Source organism: Oculina patagonica, chromosome 2 (assembly GCF_052425735.1).
Source record: "Oculina patagonica isolate OP01 chromosome 2, crgOcupat, whole genome shotgun sequence".
Taxonomy (NCBI): Eukaryota; Metazoa; Cnidaria; class Anthozoa; order Scleractinia; family Oculinidae; genus Oculina; species Oculina patagonica.
Window position 1 is genome coordinate 28,870,208 of NC_135759.1, and position 20,470 is coordinate 28,890,677.

The 20,470-nt window shown below is 40.4% G+C and overlaps 2 protein-coding genes across 3 annotated transcripts; one reads left to right on the forward strand and one right to left on the reverse strand.

Moving 5' to 3' along the window:
- Nucleotides 1-1,121: 1,121 nt before the first annotated feature.
- Nucleotides 1,122-8,753, forward strand: LOC144643963 (uncharacterized). The gene is made up of 7 exons (XM_078503362.1): nucleotides 1,122-1,326; nucleotides 3,122-3,240; nucleotides 3,683-3,752; nucleotides 4,630-4,743; nucleotides 5,087-5,272; nucleotides 6,741-6,857; nucleotides 7,724-8,753. The coding sequence occupies exons 1-7, from the start codon at nucleotides 1,156-1,158 to the stop codon at nucleotides 7,904-7,906; spliced, it is 960 nt and encodes a 319-aa protein (XP_078359488.1). The 5' UTR covers nucleotides 1,122-1,155; the 3' UTR covers nucleotides 7,907-8,753.
- A 233-nt stretch (nucleotides 8,754-8,986) lies between these two features.
- LOC144643965 (uncharacterized) lies at nucleotides 8,987-19,739 on the reverse strand. 2 transcript variants are annotated; one of them, XM_078503365.1, is made up of 8 exons: nucleotides 19,615-19,725; nucleotides 17,099-17,324; nucleotides 16,421-16,539; nucleotides 15,428-15,497; nucleotides 14,572-14,685; nucleotides 13,286-13,474; nucleotides 12,746-12,856; nucleotides 8,987-11,608 (listed from the first exon to the last, which is right to left on the reverse strand). In XM_078503365.1, exons 2-8 carry the CDS (start codon nucleotides 17,273-17,275, stop codon nucleotides 11,426-11,428), a joined length of 963 nt encoding a protein of 320 aa, XP_078359491.1. In that variant the 5' UTR covers nucleotides 17,276-17,324; nucleotides 19,615-19,725; the 3' UTR covers nucleotides 8,987-11,425. The 2 variants fall into 2 exon arrangements, with proteins under 2 accessions (XP_078359491.1, XP_078359490.1); XM_078503364.1 differs by having other exon boundaries at nucleotides 8,988-11,608; nucleotides 17,099-17,314; nucleotides 19,615-19,739.
- Between the last annotated feature and the right edge of the window lie 731 nt (nucleotides 19,740-20,470).

The window sequence follows — 20,470 nt, forward strand, 5'->3', positions numbered from 1 at the left end:
CTTTGTTTTAGTGAGGTCAGTATCTGTCAGACTTCACAAAACATACCAATGAAAAACAAGTTTATAAGAGAGAAATTCAAACCCCGATCAACTTTTTATCCCGGCCCAGCTGTAAGAAGCCCAGCTGCTGGTTATCACGGGTGTGCTGGGCTCATATCTGGGGTAGCTGTTATCAGGGAGTCGCATAGAAAAACCGTTTAAAATGAGCTGGCAAGAAATAACAGCCAATCAGAACCAACACAGTCAGGCATCCAATCAGAAAGCGGTCCTCGCCTAGATTAACACGATTGCTGATACTGTAGCATAGACGTCCTTTTTTTCCAACAAAGAAAATGGGAGACCTGACAAGGCTGCAAATTATGACAACTCCAACGCCAAAGTTAAGAATTCGTAATTTGCCTTTTTGACCGTGTTAGAGTCACAGTGTTAGTTCCAGACCAGATCATGTGAAATGGTGACTCCAAAACGCGTGTAACCTGCGATCAGGCGTTAAAGAAAGACTGATCGCAGGTTAAAACGCGTGTGTGAGGTTGACCCTAATTAAAATGCATGGCTGGCGCTAGGGCATGCGCACTTTTAATGAGCCAATATTTCGACTAGTACAACTAGTCTTCTTCAGGGTCAGTGCTAGAATGGAAAAAATAACGGTTACAATTTTTTTTTTTTTCATCAGCTCAGGGTTGTCAACCAAAACCTTTCTTGACCCCTTTTGTGAAGACTGGACAGACTGTGATGCGAAAACTTTTTTGCCCCCTACAAACAGGCGATCAAACTTTTTTAGCCCACCTCCCTCCCACTCACCAACCGGCCACTCCCTAATAAAAAAGATGGACTGCTCGAGGTGTAGAAGACACCACGCAATCAAGCAGATCTTTGTGAAATACAAGTCTTCGTGGATTTAGTACAACTACCCTGAACATCACGAGTTCTTGTACCCATTTTGATTGGATGTTCGCGGATCAACTAGAGCTTTCCACAAGTTGCTCGGCAACTTTTTGGCAACTTTTCATGTTTCGCAACTTTTGAGCAACTTTTTGAGAAATTACGGGCAACTTTTTGGGAAATCTCGAGCAACTTGTGGAAAGCCCTAGGATCAACGAGCGAAAGATTTATGAGTGGAGTCTGGGAACGAGGGCCTTGAACATTTTGCGCAAGATGGCGGTCGACGGTATTCCAGTTTTGGACTTTAGCGCGATGAGTCTGGAAAACAAAGATCCCTTGAGCGAAAATGATGCAACTGTTAAAGACCTTGCTGATCAAGTGTATCAAGCGTTTAGCACAATTGGATTTGTGTATCTCAAGAATCATGGAATTCCGCAAGAAATGGTATGCTCTAAGTCTGTCTAAGTACACCCCCATATTTGATAATTATAATTTGCAGACTGCAGACTTTCACTCCAGTTAGCCTAAATAACACTCCGGTTAGCCTGTTTACGGTTAGCTCTCAATAATGGTAATAGTAGCACGATATATACTCTTAGTCTGCAGTCTGCCCTCTGCAGTCTGCAAATGTCAGACACCATTACATGTACGTAGGGGACCGATCGTTTATTACGTCCCAAGGGGGGGGGGGGGTACAATTTTAAAACAAGCCCCTTCTGGGGGGGTTAAATTTTCTCTGGTAAAAAACATGAGGGGGGTCAAATTTTGTGACACAGCAACAGCAGTCTAGGGAATTTGACGTCAGTGATCTATCCTCGATCCCAAAAGAAAAGAATTTGACGCGATTTCAGGTCCCGAGGGAAGGGTTGTTTGACATGGTCGCGCTTGAGCCTGGAACCTAGCTCTCAATCCGCCATCTTTAAAATTACCCAGACGGCTGCTCGTCAGATGCCATTCTCGTCCCCATAGCCCTTTCGTTTCTCTTAGCCGACTTGGCACGAGAAAACGGAGGGCTCTGGGGAAATAGGATTTTTGAATTAATTCGAATTTTTTTGATTGGCTGTTTGGAACAAGGAATTAATAAACGGAAGTCAAAAACGTAACAACTCTCTCATACATTCTTTTGAAACGTCATGGCTGCATACATGAAGACCGGAAGTCCTAGAATCTAGGACTGGAAATTCTGTGTCCGCAGAGCCCTTTGTTTCCTCGTGCCAAGGCCCAGCCGGCTAAGAGAAACGAAAGGGCTATGGGGACGAGAATGGTCAGATGCTCGCCCTGTTTGCTTGACCTTTTCGCATTATTTGCCACTACAAATAGTAGCCATATTGAATGCTATGTAACCAAGCCTCGTACCCAGGGCCTTATCAACAATACCCTAACTAGACCACCTACAACTATATGAAATTTCAAAAGGCAAAAACGACAACAATTTCATTGACAGGCACAAACAGTCAAACTTTAATATTTTAAACAATGTAAAATAATACAAACAATAAACGAGAGAGTAAAAAAGATAAAAAATCTGTCTTAGGAAGGACGGAGAGAATTATGGCCTCCTCAGGAGGGGGGAGGGGGGTACATTTTTCAAACAAGAATTGGGAAGGGGGTATTTTTACCTAATATTTTTTTGGGGGTGTTCAGTTTTGAAACACTACACTTTTTTGAAAACCACCCCCCCCCCCCCTGGGACATAATTAACGATCGGTCCCTTAAGGCTCTTTGCTTTGTATGTCATGCCAGTTTTCACCATCGGTATAAATTCTGACTAATTCATGAACGATAGCCATTTTTTGAGATCTCTGAGAATATGGATAAAGATCCTCGTCAACATCCACAAAAGATTCTTGTGCAGATCTTTAAAAAACCTTAAGAATCTTAAAATGATTTTTACCAGGGTCAAATTGGAAATTCTGTGGAGGAGGGGGTTTAAATTCAAATTTTTTAAAGGAAAGTATTAAGTTAGTTAATTGGAATTTCACTGAGAGGTTTAACTGTATAAGCCTACAGGCTTATATTTGGAGGATTTTAAAATTACTGGAAGAAGTTTTGTGTTTAGTTGGGGGGGGGGACATGAGGTGTGATATATTTTTTGGCAGGGGTGAGTAAAGGGGTTTTGTTCAGAGATTATTGCATTGAGAAAAGTTGTTTTCAGTTGCTGTTTAGTCTTGGTATGCAAAAAGCTATATCAAGCCAATTAAATCTCTTTTATTTATCATTTCATGTATGTACCTTGCAGATTGACACTGTTTTTGAGACATATGACAAGTTTTTTGATTTAAACGTTGATGTAAAACAGAAGTACAGCAAGGAAGAAGGAACTTCTCCAAATGGCTGGGATGCTGTTGAAAGGGAAAGGTGTGTTCACAATGTGTTAGTTTTGTCACTGTACTACAGGTAAATAATTTAGTGGTGGACAATGTGGTGATAGCATAACTTACTTTAAATTGACACGAGACAATTGAATGATGTGATAGCATACAGAAAAGGCTAAACACATCCTCTAATGGTTGTGCTGTGATCTTTGTGTCCTTGTCTCAACAGCATTTTTTCAGGTTTCATGTCATAAATATAAAACAGGATTGATTACCTGGCCTAGGTCCTTGTAACTGTTAGACTCAAACCAAGACTTACACCTTTCACTTAATTTAATAACTTTATGATCCTATTTTTGCAGTTTGTTTTTGTTATTAATGAAATTGTGGAATGGAGAGGATCCCTCATGTACATATACCAACGGTCATTGAAAAATCCTTTTTTTTCTGTTAATTATAATTATTATTTGAATTTTATCCGGCAGCACTAATCCAGAGAGACCTGGAGATCTCAAGGAGTCATTTGATGTGGGTGCAGTTAATGACGAAAACTTTGTAAGTTCATTCTCCCTCTTACTAATTAAATTTTGATATTAACAACCTCACATGATCGTCATGTATACATATTGAATAAGGTTGACTCACAGAAAAGCATTTTGTGTTTACTTATAACTTGACTTTTTATTTTGATTTTCAATTCTCCTAGCAGACCTATCCGTCCACTGATGGTGGTTGCTGACCCCCAACCAACCCATGAATGAATGTTAACATAACCACAACACCAAGGATTCTTTCCCCTACACTTTGTCTACAGTGATGTGAAATTTGTTTCTTTATAGTTGTCGATCAGTATGAGAACTGTGTAGTTATAGGCAAGACAAATATAGCTTTTAATTATGTCACTACCCAATGATGTACTCATGTAGTCATATAGACTGAAAAAGGTGTTTCAGAGGGCAGATGGCATGATCTTGCCAGTTACTGTATTTTAAGAACCTCATTGGAAGCTGTGTTTCAGGACTGGTCAAAATTTGATCACACAGCCTCCTGCTGACTATAGGCTGTCACTAACTAGGCAGTATTTTGTGGAGGGGAACAGAGGGCCTGAACCTCCTGCCTCCAGTGCCTTTTACTCCCGCCTTCCAAATTTTTTAACACCCGCCTCCCGCCCCTTTCCGTAGCCGTTCTCTCCTCTTTGTCCCATATCAATTGCGAAATATTTATAACAAAATGTTGCAAAATTTTACTTGTTTTCTCCCGGTTCCCGCCACCTTAAGAATTCCCCTTCCCATCCTTCCTTCTCCTACTTCCCTCCCCCTTTTCTCCTGGGCTCCTGCCCCCCTGTCCCCCTCCTCTATTTTATAAAATATTATACTGTATATAGCTGACATTCAGAATATTAGCTAATCTTAATGAACTTCTTTATATGCAGAAATGGCCTAATGCTGATGTACCAAACTTCCAGAGCACTGTGAGTTCTGTTTATCAGTGTTTAATGGATCTTGGTGCAAGGGTGCTCTCAGTTATGGCTATTGGTTTGAAAATGGTAAGCTGTCTTTTGTCCAACACATAAGTTTAACTATTTAAACTGGGAATGTGTTGATGTGGCCAATGTTATTGTTCGTTAAGATTATATTCAGCTTCAATGACAAAATAGATGGCCTGTCTGAGTTCAGAAAGGGCATTTTTTAATGCCATATGTGCTAGTCATCATGCAATAAAATAGATGACTTAAAAGTTGTCTATTTTATCAGGCTATGTTCTGAGTAAGTACTGTAACTTTTCATCCTCGGCTGAATTTGAGATAATTTAAGCTCAGCACAAGTGCAAATAGACATCAGCACCTGACCACATTATTTCTGTTTTTGTTTGTTTGTTTTTTTCAACAGCAACCTGACTCATTTGTCTTTGCTTATGAAAAGATGGGCACCCCTTTGGGTGGTAGTCAGTTAAGATACAATTACTACCCAATGGTAGACATCAGTAAAGTCAAGCCAGGACAGATCCGCTGTGGGGAACATACAGATTATGGTGGAATTACGCTGCTGATTCAAGATGATGTTGGTGGGCTCGAGGTGAGAGATAAATATGTGAAGGATCAATCACACTGCCAAATATAACAATCTTGTCATACCAGGGTTCTTCACTAAGATGGGCCAAAAGACCTTTTTTACAAAGGAGGCTTAACTCTTTAATTTGCCTTGGGATGTTAAAGATTTTAAATTTAGTTATTAGGTTGAAGAATTTGCTATCTGCATTTTCTTATACTAACAATTTTGTTATCGTAAAGTATATGAAATACTTATATACTGTATGTGAACTGCACATGAGATGTTAAGTGAAGAAATGATCCTCGCAATTAAAGAAATATTTGCAAAAAAAGATACCAGAAAAAATTCTGGCTTCAACCAGATTCAAACCTGTGACCTGCGGGATACCGGTGCGATGCTCAGGCTTTCATGGGAATTGTGGCTTCAATAGCTCAGTTGGTAGAGCATCGCAATGGTATCGCGAAGGTCGCGGGTTCGAATCCTGTTGAAGCCAGAATTTTTTCTGGTTTCTTTCTTTTCAATTTCTTTAAGGGACTGGTCAATAAGTACAGGGGGGTGGGCCGGAGCAGAAAGGGTGTGGGTCATCAGTTTTTGAGCCCTCGAAAAGGGTTGGGTTATGTAATTTTGATCTATACGTAGGGGTGGGTCATCCTATTTATCCACTAACTTTAAACTGTTAAAGTTCCAAGAAAAGTTGTATTCATCAGTACATGAAATTGATAAATTTCTCCATGTGAGCAGTTTTAAATGAATTTTCAAGCAATTTCAAAAGGCCCAAACATAAAAATTTCCTGGGGGAGCATGCCCCCTGGCCTCCCTAGATGGCTTGTGATCATAACATCAGTTTTGCCTGTCTCTCTTCAACCTGCATATGTTTGATATGTTTGTGTCTAACTTTCCCCATGGACTTAACATACAAATATGTGGAAAACTTACAAAAGGCTAGTATAAGAAGTGATAAATTCATCCTTCTTTGGAAAAAGACGTACATGGAACAGCAGTGTCCATCAAGGAAAATGTCTATGTAGGGAATTTCACTTTAAAAGCTAAAGTCAAATCAAAAACCTCCAACCCCTAACAGATGATAAGGAAATGATTGGTCCCTTGACTTTTTTAGCAGAGGGGGTGGGTCATGTAATTTTCAACCCCCTATCAGGGGTGGGTCGGTCAGTTTTGAGCCAGAAGGAAGAGGTGGGTCACAAATTTTCGCACCACCACTTTTCCAATTGCTCCGGCCCACCCCCCCCCCCCCTGGTACTTATTGACCAGTCCCTAATTTCATTTCACTGCGAGGATCATTTCTTCACTTTACAATTTTGTTATCAGTTGCTTTTATTATTGTTTTTCTTGTCTTACTTTTTAACAAATTTCCAATCAGATTTAGGTTTCTGAGCTGTACATTTTAGGCATTTTATAATTTTAAAATGTTCTTGAAATGATTAAAATAATTCTATAAGTTGTGTAATCTGTGACATATTTTTGTTTAATTCAGGTTTCCAACATTAAATATAATGGTCAATTTGTACCTGCCACACCCATGAAAGGGACGGTACTGGTGAATATTGGTGACTTGATGCAAAGATGGACAAGTGACAAACTGAAGTCTACAGTATGTTGAAAATAGAAAAACAAAAAATTCAAATGTAATATCAGGGGCGGATACAGGGGGGGTAGATAGGGTGGATATCCACCCCCCATTTTTCCGTAAAAAAAATTCGAAATGTCACTTTATTTGAAATAGAAAATAAATAAATAAAGAAAAATTAGCTCTCGCTCATGTCTGGTTGTTGTTAGGCCACGTTTCGCTGTCTGCCGCCACTTAGGGTTAGGGTTAGGGTTAGGGTTAGGCCCTAATGGTCTGCCATCCACCCCCCCTTTTGAAATCCTGGATCCGCCCCTGAATATTATGTACGGTAGTTTTGGTGGTAACCCAGTGCTGCCAAAATTGTCCTAGTTACATATAGCCTAGCGTACCCATAATAATTAACAATAATATTGGACTATGAGCCCCAGTTTTCTATGAGCGAATAGTCAGTGAGGCACAGCCGAGTAGATACAGTAGATACTCTTGAGGGTTGCAGTCAAAAACCTACAATGCTATGTATGTTTAAGTCAAAAATCAAGAAAAAATAGCCCATTTAAGAGTAACCCGCATGAGATCATGTCTTGTAAGAAAATAGAAAACAATGGGAGAACCAATCAGATTCGCAGAATTTCAATAGAATGCGGCCAAGTTTCTTCTAATGGTTGGACTCAAACTATTTGCAGAAAGTCTCTGCTAAGTTCAAATGCCCGGCCTATGCCTGGCCTCCCCCTCCTGCGGCTTAACATTGATAGGTGCATTGTTTACTTAGGTTGAATATTTTAGCCTTCATTATCTTCATCTTGTGTAAACATCTGATGGTGGGTTAGATACTCGAGTGATGATTGTAAAATGAACGTCATGCACTTTTTCTTTGTTTCCTTTTCTGTCAGGTTCACCGTGTGCTCATACCTGAAGTAGAAATCAAGCGCCGTGTTCCTCGCCGATCTTTAGTGTTTTTTGTTGATCCAGATCTCAATACCCTTATCACATGCTTGGATGGCTCAAACAAGTACCCACCAATCAGTTCAAGTGAATGGATAAAAGGCAAACTTCATGCGACTTATAAGTTTTGACACAGAGCGTGGCATACTAACATCAGGGCGTGACACAGGGCATGACATCCTGACAAACCGCCTCTGCGTGACACAATCTTTGGGTGGCTTTGATTGTAAAGGAATGGAGAAATTTTTTAACTGCTTCATGGACAAATTTGTAGTACAATTTATAAGTGATATAATAGGATGCATGACCAGGGTCTGATTTTTCGTATTTATTATAACAAAATATATTTGATTGTGCAAACAACGATAAAAAAAACAAGCCAACAAACAATTATATTGACAATGACAAAGAAAGAAAAGAAATCGTACCTAAAATTTAGGTACGATTAATTTTAGATCTATGATATTCTATTGGGTATGGGTAATTTTTATTAAATAAATGCGCTGTGTTGGCCAACCAGCATAGTCATTGAAGTGCACACGATTTAAAGCAAATTAAGTTATTACCATTATTATTTTTTACTTCAGAACTCCAAAGATATCGTTTTCCAATTTTTATTTTGTCCGGCCGCAAATGTAAATTAAAATACTTATAAAATATATGTATTGTCTAGAATAATAAAATATAATTAGTATTTTTCTACACTAAAGATCTGCACTTGTTCCCTGATTTACTAATCCCCCCCTCCCAAAAAAGAATTTAAGTAGTAACGTTTGTTGGGCTTTGTTGGAACGTTCCATCCAACCTTTTCAAACTCATTAATAATTCATTAAGTTAAAACAAAGAAAATCATAACCGGGAAGGAGGTTTACGATTTTATTTCTCCGTTTACTCCGAAGTTTTTGTTTCGATTGAGAAGATATATCAAACACTAGAGACAGCGTTTCATCGGCTATCCAAACACCTCGAATATCGTCAATTATAACCCACCCAGTAATTTTTGCGCTCGCTTATTGGATAAAACGCATCACGTGGGACAAAATCGGACGACGGGTATCAGCGAATATACCCCGTCCGATTTGATATCCGTCGTCCGATTTTGTAGGCAAGCACAAAACAAACGAATGAAGTCACCTTATTCAATTCTAACTTTTAATGAAATCACAGAGTATTAAAATATTAATAAACAAATCAATCACGTAAACAAATCAACTACATTTGTTTCAACCACAGTTACGTCGGGTTTATTAGGTAGGTTTTTCTTATAAATTTACTGCGATAAAGCGTGTTGTAGAACTTAATCGGAGGGTTATAAAATAAATAAACCCCTTCTAGCTTGCTGGTATATTGGAGGATAATGCCGTTGGCTGACAGATTGTCCTCAAAATTTCACAGTTGCCCTCGAAGCTTCGCTTCTCGGCCAACTGTTTATTTTTCGGACAATCTTTCAGCCTCGGGCATTATCCTCCAATATACCAGCCGCCTGAAGGGGTTTATTTACTATATACTCTGCTGCGCGTCGTATTTTCAACTCTCTTCTCGGTGTTTGAATATCTTGATGAAACACTGTAAGCGGAAATGACCCTGGGGATTACGTTTCGTTCTAACATACAGTCTTTTTGTTCTGGGAAACCCCGTGGGTGACTTGTGAAAGGACGCGCCTCCGCCCACTGTTGCATTTTCAAATTTAGCTTGCTCCATCCTGAAACTTTTCAACAAAATTAGATCCGATTTACTCAAAGGCACCACCCGAAATAAAGTGTAGATGAGACAACCACATGGTTCTCCCTCTTCACTCATCCGAATGAAATATCTGTTGGTTTATGGAAGTTGACGGTAATGTAACCATGCACATGGCCCGATCTGCCGACAGGTGTGCCGAATAGACTGCGAGCAGTCGAACGCAAAAGCGAGCGAGCGTGATACAAGAGTAGCGCTGGCGCCGGAAGTAAAACGAAAAGAGACCAGACTCGTACCCAGTCGTTACTCGTTTCTTCGCTACGCTCGAAGAGGTTCCCTTGATGCATTGCACGCCACTCATATTGCGAGAGAAGCGACTACTACTTTTCGCTTTTTTCCTGTTCGCTTTCGCGTTAGTCCCCCAGGAGGGGGGGGGGGGGTGTACTCCGGCTTGTAAATGACGGGGATGATCGAATGGAGGCAAAAATCAGGACCCCAAAAAATCCCTAAGTCTTCCGACATTACCCAAAAAAATCCCTGGACCAAAAATGACCCCCCAAAAAATCCCTTGTCAAATTACCCCTAAATTACCAGGAGGGGCAATAATATAACACAAAGAAAATCATAAAAAATTTAACGCTACCATAAATATGCTAAGGCACTTTAGTTCGTTTTTAATACCCAAAAAAATCCCCTATTTGAATCAAGTCACCCAATAAAATACTTGCCAAATTTTCCAACCCAAAAAAATCCCGGAATCGAAAATTTCAAACCCAAAAAATCCTTCGATCATCCCCGTCATTTACAAGCCGGAGTACCCCCCCCCCCCCTCGGGTTAGTCCCCACGGACTTTAAAGCAAAAGAGAGACTACTCGCAGTCTAAGTGAGTAACGAAGATCCTGAAGCGTAGTTTTTATTCAGTGCAGCAACAGATCTTTCAGTGTTTTACATAAAAAACGAATGGGAGTTCAAATTGCAAGGAGGCGAGTTTTGTGTCAGTGAAACTGTCTCAAAGAAAAGTAAAAGAAATGTTCTTTTATGTCTAGGGACCTAACTTTTCTTTTTCAGAGTCACCTAACGTTTTGTTCAGGTCAGGTGTGTCATCGTATTGTTTTCAAAGCTCTTTGGCACTTAAACATAAAGGAACGGGTTTACCCTATGGAGCCTCTGCGCGTCTAAATAAAACGCTATAATTAATTATAGCAGCAAGTGTCTTTATCTCAATCTCGGGCAAGGATTTTTTACCCATTTCGTTAAAGAGCCCGCTTTACCTAGACTGTTCAAAGCGCTCTATTTTGTCGTCTGTCCTTCGATAGTTGAAAAGAATCCTAAGAGCACGCCAGCGCAAAACGCTTCGCTCGTTCCCCACCCCCACCCCGCTTCGTGCTTGCGTTCACTTCGCTTTGCAGTTTCTTTCGCGTTCTCTTGCATTGAAAAATAGAAAGGCTGCAAACAGTCTACACTTGACCGTATATTGCATAGCAGTAGCATAAGCAGACGAAAAACATGATTCACATTCGACTTCGATAAATGCTTATTAAAGAAGAACTAAAAGACGCGTCTTAGCTTGTAAAAAATACCGCGTCGACATAGGTTTTTCTTTCAATTTAGTTCCCCTACACAAAAGTCTGTTTTTTGTACCCAATGACATAATCTTCCTTTAACTCAAATCAAAATAAAAAAAAATGTCTTTAAACTACACATACTGGCAAATAGTTTGTCGGAAAAACTAAGCTTTTTTTAACTATAAAAGCAAGACGTGCGGTTACTCGTGTCCAAGAAAACACATATATACTACTAATTTAGCAAATTGTTTGTGTATTTAGGATCTAAAATCTCAATAAATCCTTTATACTCGAGCAATAATCCTAATACTCAAACAGAAATCAAGTAGCCCATGATTACTAGTTAGTGTATTACTCTCTGCACTGAGATCCCACGACCCAGGCAGTCTTCTTGACACGTTTGGTTCAAAACTTGTAAGTCGAATGCAGCTGGTGATATAACCAATCCCTTGCTCTGATTGGTGGATACTTGTTAGAGCCATCCAAACACGTAATCATCGTGTCGTCATCCGGTATATTAAATAACACCAAAGAGCGGCGAGGAACGCGGCGTTTGATTTCTTCTTCCGGTATCAGCACACGGTGAACCTGAAGGACAAAAAAAAAAACGTAACAACACTGCCAGTAGCTATGCATTCTAACTATACCCGCGTCTATTTCAAGAAGATGGAAATAGAGAAACGATATTTATGCTTCCTGATGCATTAACGATTCTAGCATGCTCCGTTTAGCGACCTTTAGATCGGGGTACGAATACGAGTACCTAATGTTTATGTTTTTGATTATCACGGCGTTTCGGCACAGGTCTTGTACCAATAATCTACTTTTCAACTGGTCAGTAACAAGGAGGAATTAGGGCTTTGGGAACGTAACTGGACTGAAATTCAACAGTCGTACCCGTAGTCCGTACTAGAAATTTAAACTGACCAACTCCTTAGTGTAAACTCAATTTTTTTTAATATTAGGAGATGAGTAGATGGATTAAGGAATAGTTTATATATTAATTCTATATTTATCTTAGCATCTTTTTTTTTTAAGTTCTGTTTTTTTTTTAATGATTTAATGTAATAGTAATGTAAGTAGTTTTTTTGTAAATAGTCGTGCGTTTTTAACATTAGCCTGTGGCTCATGATCAGGAGATTGGGAAACCACTCCCAACGTCAACGACTCTAAAACACTTGAAATATTTTACCATATATACCTAAAGTTTGTTTACCCATGCCTTCGCCTGCCTTGTGATTGGAAAAGTGTGTTATGTGTAAACTTTGGTTTTGATTTTGGATGCCATAAGAAATCCCTGCGTAATAACTTTCAGCAAATACAAATGAGAGAATTGTAATGCCACAATTTCTTTGTAAAGCAAGAAGAGCAAATATTCCGTTTTCTAGGTTTTTTTTTTTTCAATTTATTTTCACAACGTATGATTGTGGACCCTTTTTGTGTCCTTATTTAGTTTAGTTTTCCAAAACGTTCACCATACCTGGTAAAGGTAAAGCCTGTGTGGGCCGTGGTCGGCGGGTTCCGTTTTTGGGGGGGCCCCCCTGGGGGGGGGCCTTTTTTTTCGGGGGGGGGGGGGGGGGGGGGTGTAAAGTGTTCAACCACCCACAACCCCCCCGCCCCCCCCCCCCCCCCCCCCAACAACCCCCCCTTCACCGTACCTGAGCTCTTAAATAAACGCATGTATCCGTTCTGAAGTATCTTACTTATGTTTTATTTACAACATACCACAGACTTTAATCTGTCTGCTGTCCATCTCTGCATTAAGTCAGCAATATTCACCAGTACTGTACCTTTCATGGGCGTGGCGGGTACAAATTGACCATTTACGTTAGTTACCTGAAACAGATCAATAATTTCGTGCGTGGTGTATTAATTTTGATATGATTCCTGCAATACAGCACAGGTTGGAGTAGAGGTGAATAGTACTCAGTGGAAATGCCTAACTACCAAGTTATGGTGCGAACACGCGTTGCTAGTTTCTGTAGCATTAAGTGGCTAGGAGGAAATTTATTGCTGCCTTCTCTAGTTGGGATGTCAATCGCAGGTAACAGCCCAGCATTTAATTTTTCTAGTTGCCTTAACAATTAACCAGTACCCATAATTTATACCCCTGGCTAGATAGACGCATTGTGAGCCAGATGAGTTAGAATAATGTGCCTTGCCCCTGCCAGCCACAACCACGACAAAACTTGATCTCGAGTCCACTAGATGAGGCAACCTCCAAAGTACACATTGATCAGAAAAATATGCTCTTCCTCTCCTAACCTCGAGTCCACCAACATCATCTTGTATCAGCAGCGTAATTCCACCATAATCTGTATGTTCCCCACAGCGGATCTGTCCTGGCTTGACTTTACTGATGTCTGGTATCATTGGGTAGTAATTATATCGTAACTGATCCCCGCCCACTGATGTACCGCTCTTCTCATAGGCATATTCAAATGTGTTAGGCTCCTGTTTGTGAAAAGTCCAAGTCAGACATGCTGCTACTGTTAAATGTATTTTATGCATAAATTTGCAGCAGTGCAAGACGCAAACGGAAGCAATTCAGCAATTTCAGCGCTCCACTTCCTGAAGGAACTGGAAAGTATAAGTATTAAGTTTTGAGCCGTTCAGAAATTAAAACTGCTCTAACTAATGACGTTCATATAGAGTGGCTTTCATTTGAGTGTTGGTTGAGAAATCTTGCACCACCAGCTTCACCAATCAGATGCAAGACTTCGCCAATCCTGACTCGTCCCCAGTCGTCTCTTATGCGAAAATTGCAAGACGCGAAGGAGCATGATTCCCTCCGTGTTCAGCAGTCGACTCAAGACGGACTCAAAAGACGACTGGGGACGAGTCAGTCGCCAATCGTGAATCATTTTATGCGAAATGACCAATCGTGGTCATTTTATGCGTATCTACTATGAATTCTCATTGTAAATTGTTGTGTAAGTTACCCGTATTTGTTATATAATTTAGTTTTTCTTTACATTTGATTGAAGACTACCTGTAACTTGGCTTGTGCATTGACTCATCTATTATTATTATTATTATTATTATTATTATTATTATTATTATTATTATTATTTATTATTATTAGTTACCTGCAGCTTAATACCTATTAATATTCTTTTTAAAGGGACAGTGTCACGAAAGTCATCTAAGTTTTTATGTAAACAATAGTAGAACTGCCAGGGTGCACTCTCTGTTCCATAAAATAACCCTTAAAAATAAAATAAAAGCATAAATCCTTTCTTCAAGATGTGAATAAACCGTAATCAATGATTTTTTTGCGATTTTCTTCCAAATGACACCGTCAAACTTGAAAACGTCGGACGCCGACGGCGTTTTCAAGTTTTCGGCCGCTTCATTCCTATTCGCTCGTAGTCACATCTATCTCTTTTTTAAAACAATTTTCGTGACTAGTACAGCATGTTTTATAAGAGTTGGGTCACTATTAAGAGATTTCCAATCAAGACTAACACCTTCCTTTCATTTTCAAGTCGCGCTATATCTTGGTGACACAGCCCCTTTAATCCCAAAACTATTATTAAGTTTGGACAAACCATGTTAAGACCAATAGCCATGACAGACAGCACCCTTGAACCAAGGTCTGTTATGTATTTAAAAACAGTTTTCACTGTGTCCTGGAAGTTTGGTACTTCTGCATTAGGCCATTCCTATAATGAAATTGGATATTTAGTATTACTACTGCAAAAAGACTAGAAACAAGACGACTAGGAAAAAAAGAGCGTCAATGTGAAAGACTGGGAACGCGTTCTCGTCCCCAGAGCCACTCGTCCCTGGGCCTGGGGCATGCGAAACACGTGGCACTGCCGTGACTGGATCGGAGACACATGATTTCATGCATATATTTGGCTGGATTATCAACAAAGAGAATTTAAAACTAGCCAATCAAATGAACCGTAGTAAAACGGTTCATTTGAAACGTAATTAAAACGGTTGATTTGATTTGCTAAATTTAAATTTTCATGTTTCGTTTCCATGGTCGGTCTCGTACCGAGGCTTTAATTTCCTGAGCCGTCCGCCATTATGAATTCGGTGTATACCTGGCCTCCTCCCTCTGCAACTTTGATAGGTACATTACATGTAAAGAATGTAAATGTATTGTCTAGTGTTCGGGCGCTTGCTAGTTTCTAGAGCATTAAGGTGTGCAAGACTTAAAGAGTTTACTTTTTGGGTTTAAAGTGTGCTGATAACAAATGATTTATGATGGTTTAAGTGCAAATTTTACAGCGGGGCAGGCCACATTATTCACATCTTCGTGCAGATTTAATCCAATCAGAAGTCAAATGCAAGCATCCACGGCTTTTGATTGGATTAAATCAGCACGAAAGAATGTGAATAAATTAAAAGTGGTCACACTTTTGGGCGCCTTGCTGTAAGGGGAATAAAACTTACAAAATCTTTGTCATCAAGTATTGACACATCAAATGACTCTTTTAAATCTCCAGGTCTCTGTATATTAGTGCTGCACATTTCATGACAAAAAAAAAGTTTCAAAAATATAGCCCAACAATATACATTCTGGTTACGATATACAAGATTTGTTTAGGGATCTCTCAAACATTCTAGACTGGATCTGATTGATGGCATGTAACCAGGAAAGGGATTTTTTTATGGATAATTATTGATGATGGCTGTGAAGCATGCAAACCTTACATCTATGTGACTCGCAACTTGACTACTTTCAATTCTTAAGCCATAACTATACATTGTCATGCTTTCTAACTAGTAAAAACAATTTAATTCATTTGAACCACCCAGACATAGGCGGCGGAGCAGAGGAGGGGGAGGGGGGTTTGGGGGCAAGGTGGCTGTAGTCCCCCCAAACAAAATTTGGTGGCTCGGCACCCTCTCTCCTACGTTTTGTTGCTGAAAATACTTCAAGGGGAATGTAAAATTGGCAAGATAATCCGTCTCGTGAGTGAGTTCAAACATCTTTGAAACTTCCTTGGAAGTCTTCGGGAAACTTCGTTTATCTTCGGAAAAGTTTGAAAAATGATCAGAAACGGTCGTATGTCCTTCAAACAATAATCGTAGAATCTTTGGAAATCCTCGGTCTAGAAAATGCTCAGAAAACAAAAAGTTACTCGAACGGTGAAAAGTTGCTCCAAATAAGAAAACTTGCCGAGTATTTTTGGGACAGTCTAAGCCCCCCTCCACCCACGTTCAAAAACGCTCCGCCCCCTCTGCCAGTTTTAAGCTAATGTTATCATAATCATCATAACATCATCATAACATCATAACACTTTTGATCCAAAACAAAGGAAAATAAAAACCATACTGCTTTAAAAGTGTCGGGGGAGGGGAGGGAAGAAATTCAAATCTAAAACACATTTTAGTGACAATATATATAGGCTAGAAATGTGACACAAAGAATAATGCAAACACCTTTCTCTTTCAAGCTCATCCCAGCCATTTTTTGTAGTCCCAGTTTTCTTGGTGTACTTCTGCTTTACATCAAGACTTAAGTTGAAAAACTTGTCATATGTCTCAAAAGCAACATCAATCTGCAAGGTAAAATATTCCAAAATGCAGACAGTTATAACAACTACTGGTACAAATTACAGTCAACTCTGGCCTTACGGACACCGCGCTATTGCGGACACTCGCTATTACGGACAAAATCCCGCAGATCCCCGGCGAAAAAGGGTTGACTGGAAATGACTCCCGCTATTGCGGACACTTAACGACGCCCCGAGCATGTCCGTTATAACGAGAGTTGACTGTAAAATAGATGGCACGTCATGCATTTCACACCGCTGGAGTACGAAATGCAAATTTGTACTGTTGCAGTCTTTGGCTAGCATTAATTTCAGACGTCCCACTTTGGTTGCCTGCTTTAAGCCTGTATTTTGACTTCCACTACATGGGTCTAGCCACTCTGAGAATTCCTCTGTCCACCACTTACAGACTTTAGACCTTTACTCAGGGCCTTTTTTATCCCCCCTTCTTCCCCACCCCCCCCCCCCACTACCCCCACCACCACCACCACCACCTTACTGTTTTGTCTTAGTTAGATGCGCCTATCTGATTTGAAGAGCTTCAAGCTTATCATATAACACTTACGACTTCTTGTGGTATGCCATGATTCTTGAGATACACAAATCCAATGGTACTAAACGCTTGATACACTTGATCAGCAAGTTTTTTAACAGCCTCAGCATTGTCGCCCAAGGGATCCTTAATTTTCAGACTCATCGCGCCGAAATCCACGACGGGAATACCTGAAATGTTTTCTGTCATCTTGGCGGAGAATGTTGAATGCCCACACAAACTCCTAGTCTTTAAAATACTGGTCAGAAGAGAACATCGCAGTCAGTCTATAATATGCAAAAACGTTCTACTCAGTTAATTTTAACAATAAGCTGATATACTTTACTAGCAGTACGTAGCTGAGGTGAACTCAAATAGAATGTAGTTTTGTTTTGTCAAGTGATTCGATTCCAAAGGCATAGGTGTCTATAAAAAAAGCAAAGACGCTCACGTTCCTCTTTAAAGCCGCACAAAGGCCTAGAAGCAAGACTCGATCTTTCAGCCGAGCTTACAGCGCGATAAAAGTCCCAAAACCTATAAATCCACCCATAGTTAAAAGGGGACCGGCCCTCTAGTAATCCCTGCAACCAAGGTGACGGATCGCAAAGAATAAAAGAATACCTCACAGGTCTTTATGGGCAACTCATGTTCTATTGTCTTATTCCTACTGAGTATTATTCGGTTCCATTCTTGGGAACAGGGTTGGATAATCCTGAAACTGTCCATCTGGCGGCGGAATTAAGCGATGACATCATCGCTTAAAAAAACCGAAACGCCGGCCAGATTATGAACCTGACCCAGGCCCCGCCCGGTTAATTAGCTTTGAGACTTCTTTGTCGACATGCTACAGACTGCTCTTTTCTCTCTGTTGTTTATTATTCATTGTCCTTGCTTGTTTCGCCAACATAAAGCGCTCTTGGCTTTTCGTTGTAAGTAATATCAGCAAAATGTTGCTGCTTATCAAAATGGCAGCAATTATCATAAACGTCATTTTACGAAGGAGAAGGAACGCTATGTTGAGCCATTTGTTTTTCTGTGGAAAGCGTGACAGCGAGATGATACATGCAAATTAATTCAAATTCTCCTGTTTATCCGTCTACTTCGCTAAATTAAAATGCTTATTTGTGAACGCATTCAAATCTCTCAAGTCTGGTTTTAAAATAAAAGACGTATTAAATGAACGTTAAAATAACCTGCGAGCAGGCTCTCTATTCGGGCGCAACGTGGTCGAATCTCTTCGAGCTCCGAAGGTGCAATCCCGCGCGAGTGCCGAATGCACGCGAATGCGCGAGTTTAATCGGTTACCGTCCAGTAGATTATCACAGATTTACAGATTCTTTTGGGTTATCACGGGCAAAAGCCCAACTAATGGTCTTTTGTATGCTCTCCGAGAACTCAACTCAAGGCTTGCAGATCGTAAATTGGGGAAATCATGTCATAAATACTAAAATAGACATTGCATGACAGCTCCGTAAAAACTAAGAGTGTTTACCATTTACAAAAAATTTCCGGAAATTCCGGGTGGGATGTAAATGGAACACGACTTTTCGGTTCGTCCCACTGGAAAATCCTGAAATTAACGGACAACCTGAAAAGGTAGTCCCGTTTTCCCGGTGAACCCCAATGGAACGTGTCCATACAGACCTCTCTCACTAGTCCCAGCTTCACCGCCGGGTCTCACGGCCCCAAGAAGCGTGTCGGAGTGCATCCACAAGTATGCGTACTGCCGTGTGGTTCTAAGGTGAAGATCGACAGAAGACAAAGGTGTGCAGGCGTGAGTGCAGCCCGTTAACGAAGGGCCAGAGAGCAGAGAGGAGCGCGGTCCCCGGAAACCCACGGATTTCCAATTTTTGTAAATGGTAAACACCCTAAACTTACCTCAGCACCAGAACAATAGCCGACGTAATTTGTCGGAAAGCCGATGTGCTGTACTCGAGAATATGAGAATTAATTCTTGCTTTACATTCATAACTCAGCTGTTACTAAAGTACTAAACAAACAGCAATTCTTCAACTGAAAAAGTATGTCAAAGCGGACTACATATTAAGTTTGAAGCTGGTCTCTTATGTCTTGTATCGTAAACTAAGTTGTGCAGTAATTGTTTCTATCTGATGCACTTATTTAAACTTATTTCTCCCACCAACGTCTATACAATATGTTTTTCTGTTACTTCTGGACCAAAATTATGAGAGGGCTAGAAGACCTAGAAGATCACGAAAATATGAGCAGTAAATGTAGTGAATACATGACTTGGTCGCTAAACTCGTCTCCACCACCCGGACGCTGTTTTGCTCCAAAAAGCCGATTTCGGCAGCAAAACCGAGCACTTTCCGTTAAGAATTTTCGAAAATTTACTTCACCATGATGATTAGCGATGTTCAAAACTAAATATTTGGGCAAATAATAAAAAATACGAAAATTTCGTTTCAGTATACGTACATACAGCACTTTGAACACACGCTCAGATCACGCAAGGAAAATTCGGTACAAAAAAAAGCGTTTCTTTTTTCTTTGGAAAGATAAAATAAAATTTGTATCCGGCCTCTTACCTGGTGTTCTTTTACTATCTTGTTGGCGCTTTTGATTAGGGTGATTTTCAATTTTCAACGTTCCGTCACGTACTGCCCTGACTGCCTGCTCGATCTAGACCTTGTGTATTGTTCTCTTGTCTTATTCGCAGCCGCTATTTGGGATGTCACGCAGGGGAGCTTTCGTGACATTTCAAATAGCGGCTGCGAAGGGGACTAATTATTCTCTGGAAAACAGTGATTACATTTTCGTATTCAGATCCCTAACCAGGGACGGCGGAGCAATTTTCCAAGTGGGGGGGGGGGGGGCTGACTAGTGACTTGAAGTGAGGGGGGGGGGGGGGGCTTAAAAGACCCTTCTCTTAATAAGTCTTTATTTTTTCGAAAATTCTGGGGGACTAAAGCCCCCCCAGCCCACCTGGCTCCGCCGTCCCTGCTAACCAGTCAACCGGTCTAAGGGCAACTTCACGATTCGGTGACCTTCGGGCCAGGCCTTTGGGCAACCCGAGCAACCTCGTCGCCATACCGAAGAAGAAGAAGAAGAAGTATCGTTTAGCGGCAGGGGTATTTTGCATAATGTAGAATGATGGTGACGGAAGGGCGATAGTATAATGCCCTAATCAACAAATAAAAGCTAACCGCAAACAATGGTGGATTTCCACTGACGCGTAGTTTTTTACGTACGTTTACGTGCGTGAAAAAATTAGAGACAATGTATGAACGAGTTGCGTACGCGTTTACGCAAGTCTTTAATACATCGTCTCTAAAAATTTTCACGCACGTAAACGCACGTAAAAAAAATCACGCTTCAGTGGAAATCCACCTTAAAACAGCCAAAAATTTAGCCGTTAGGCGTAAAAATTAGAAAATTTTAACA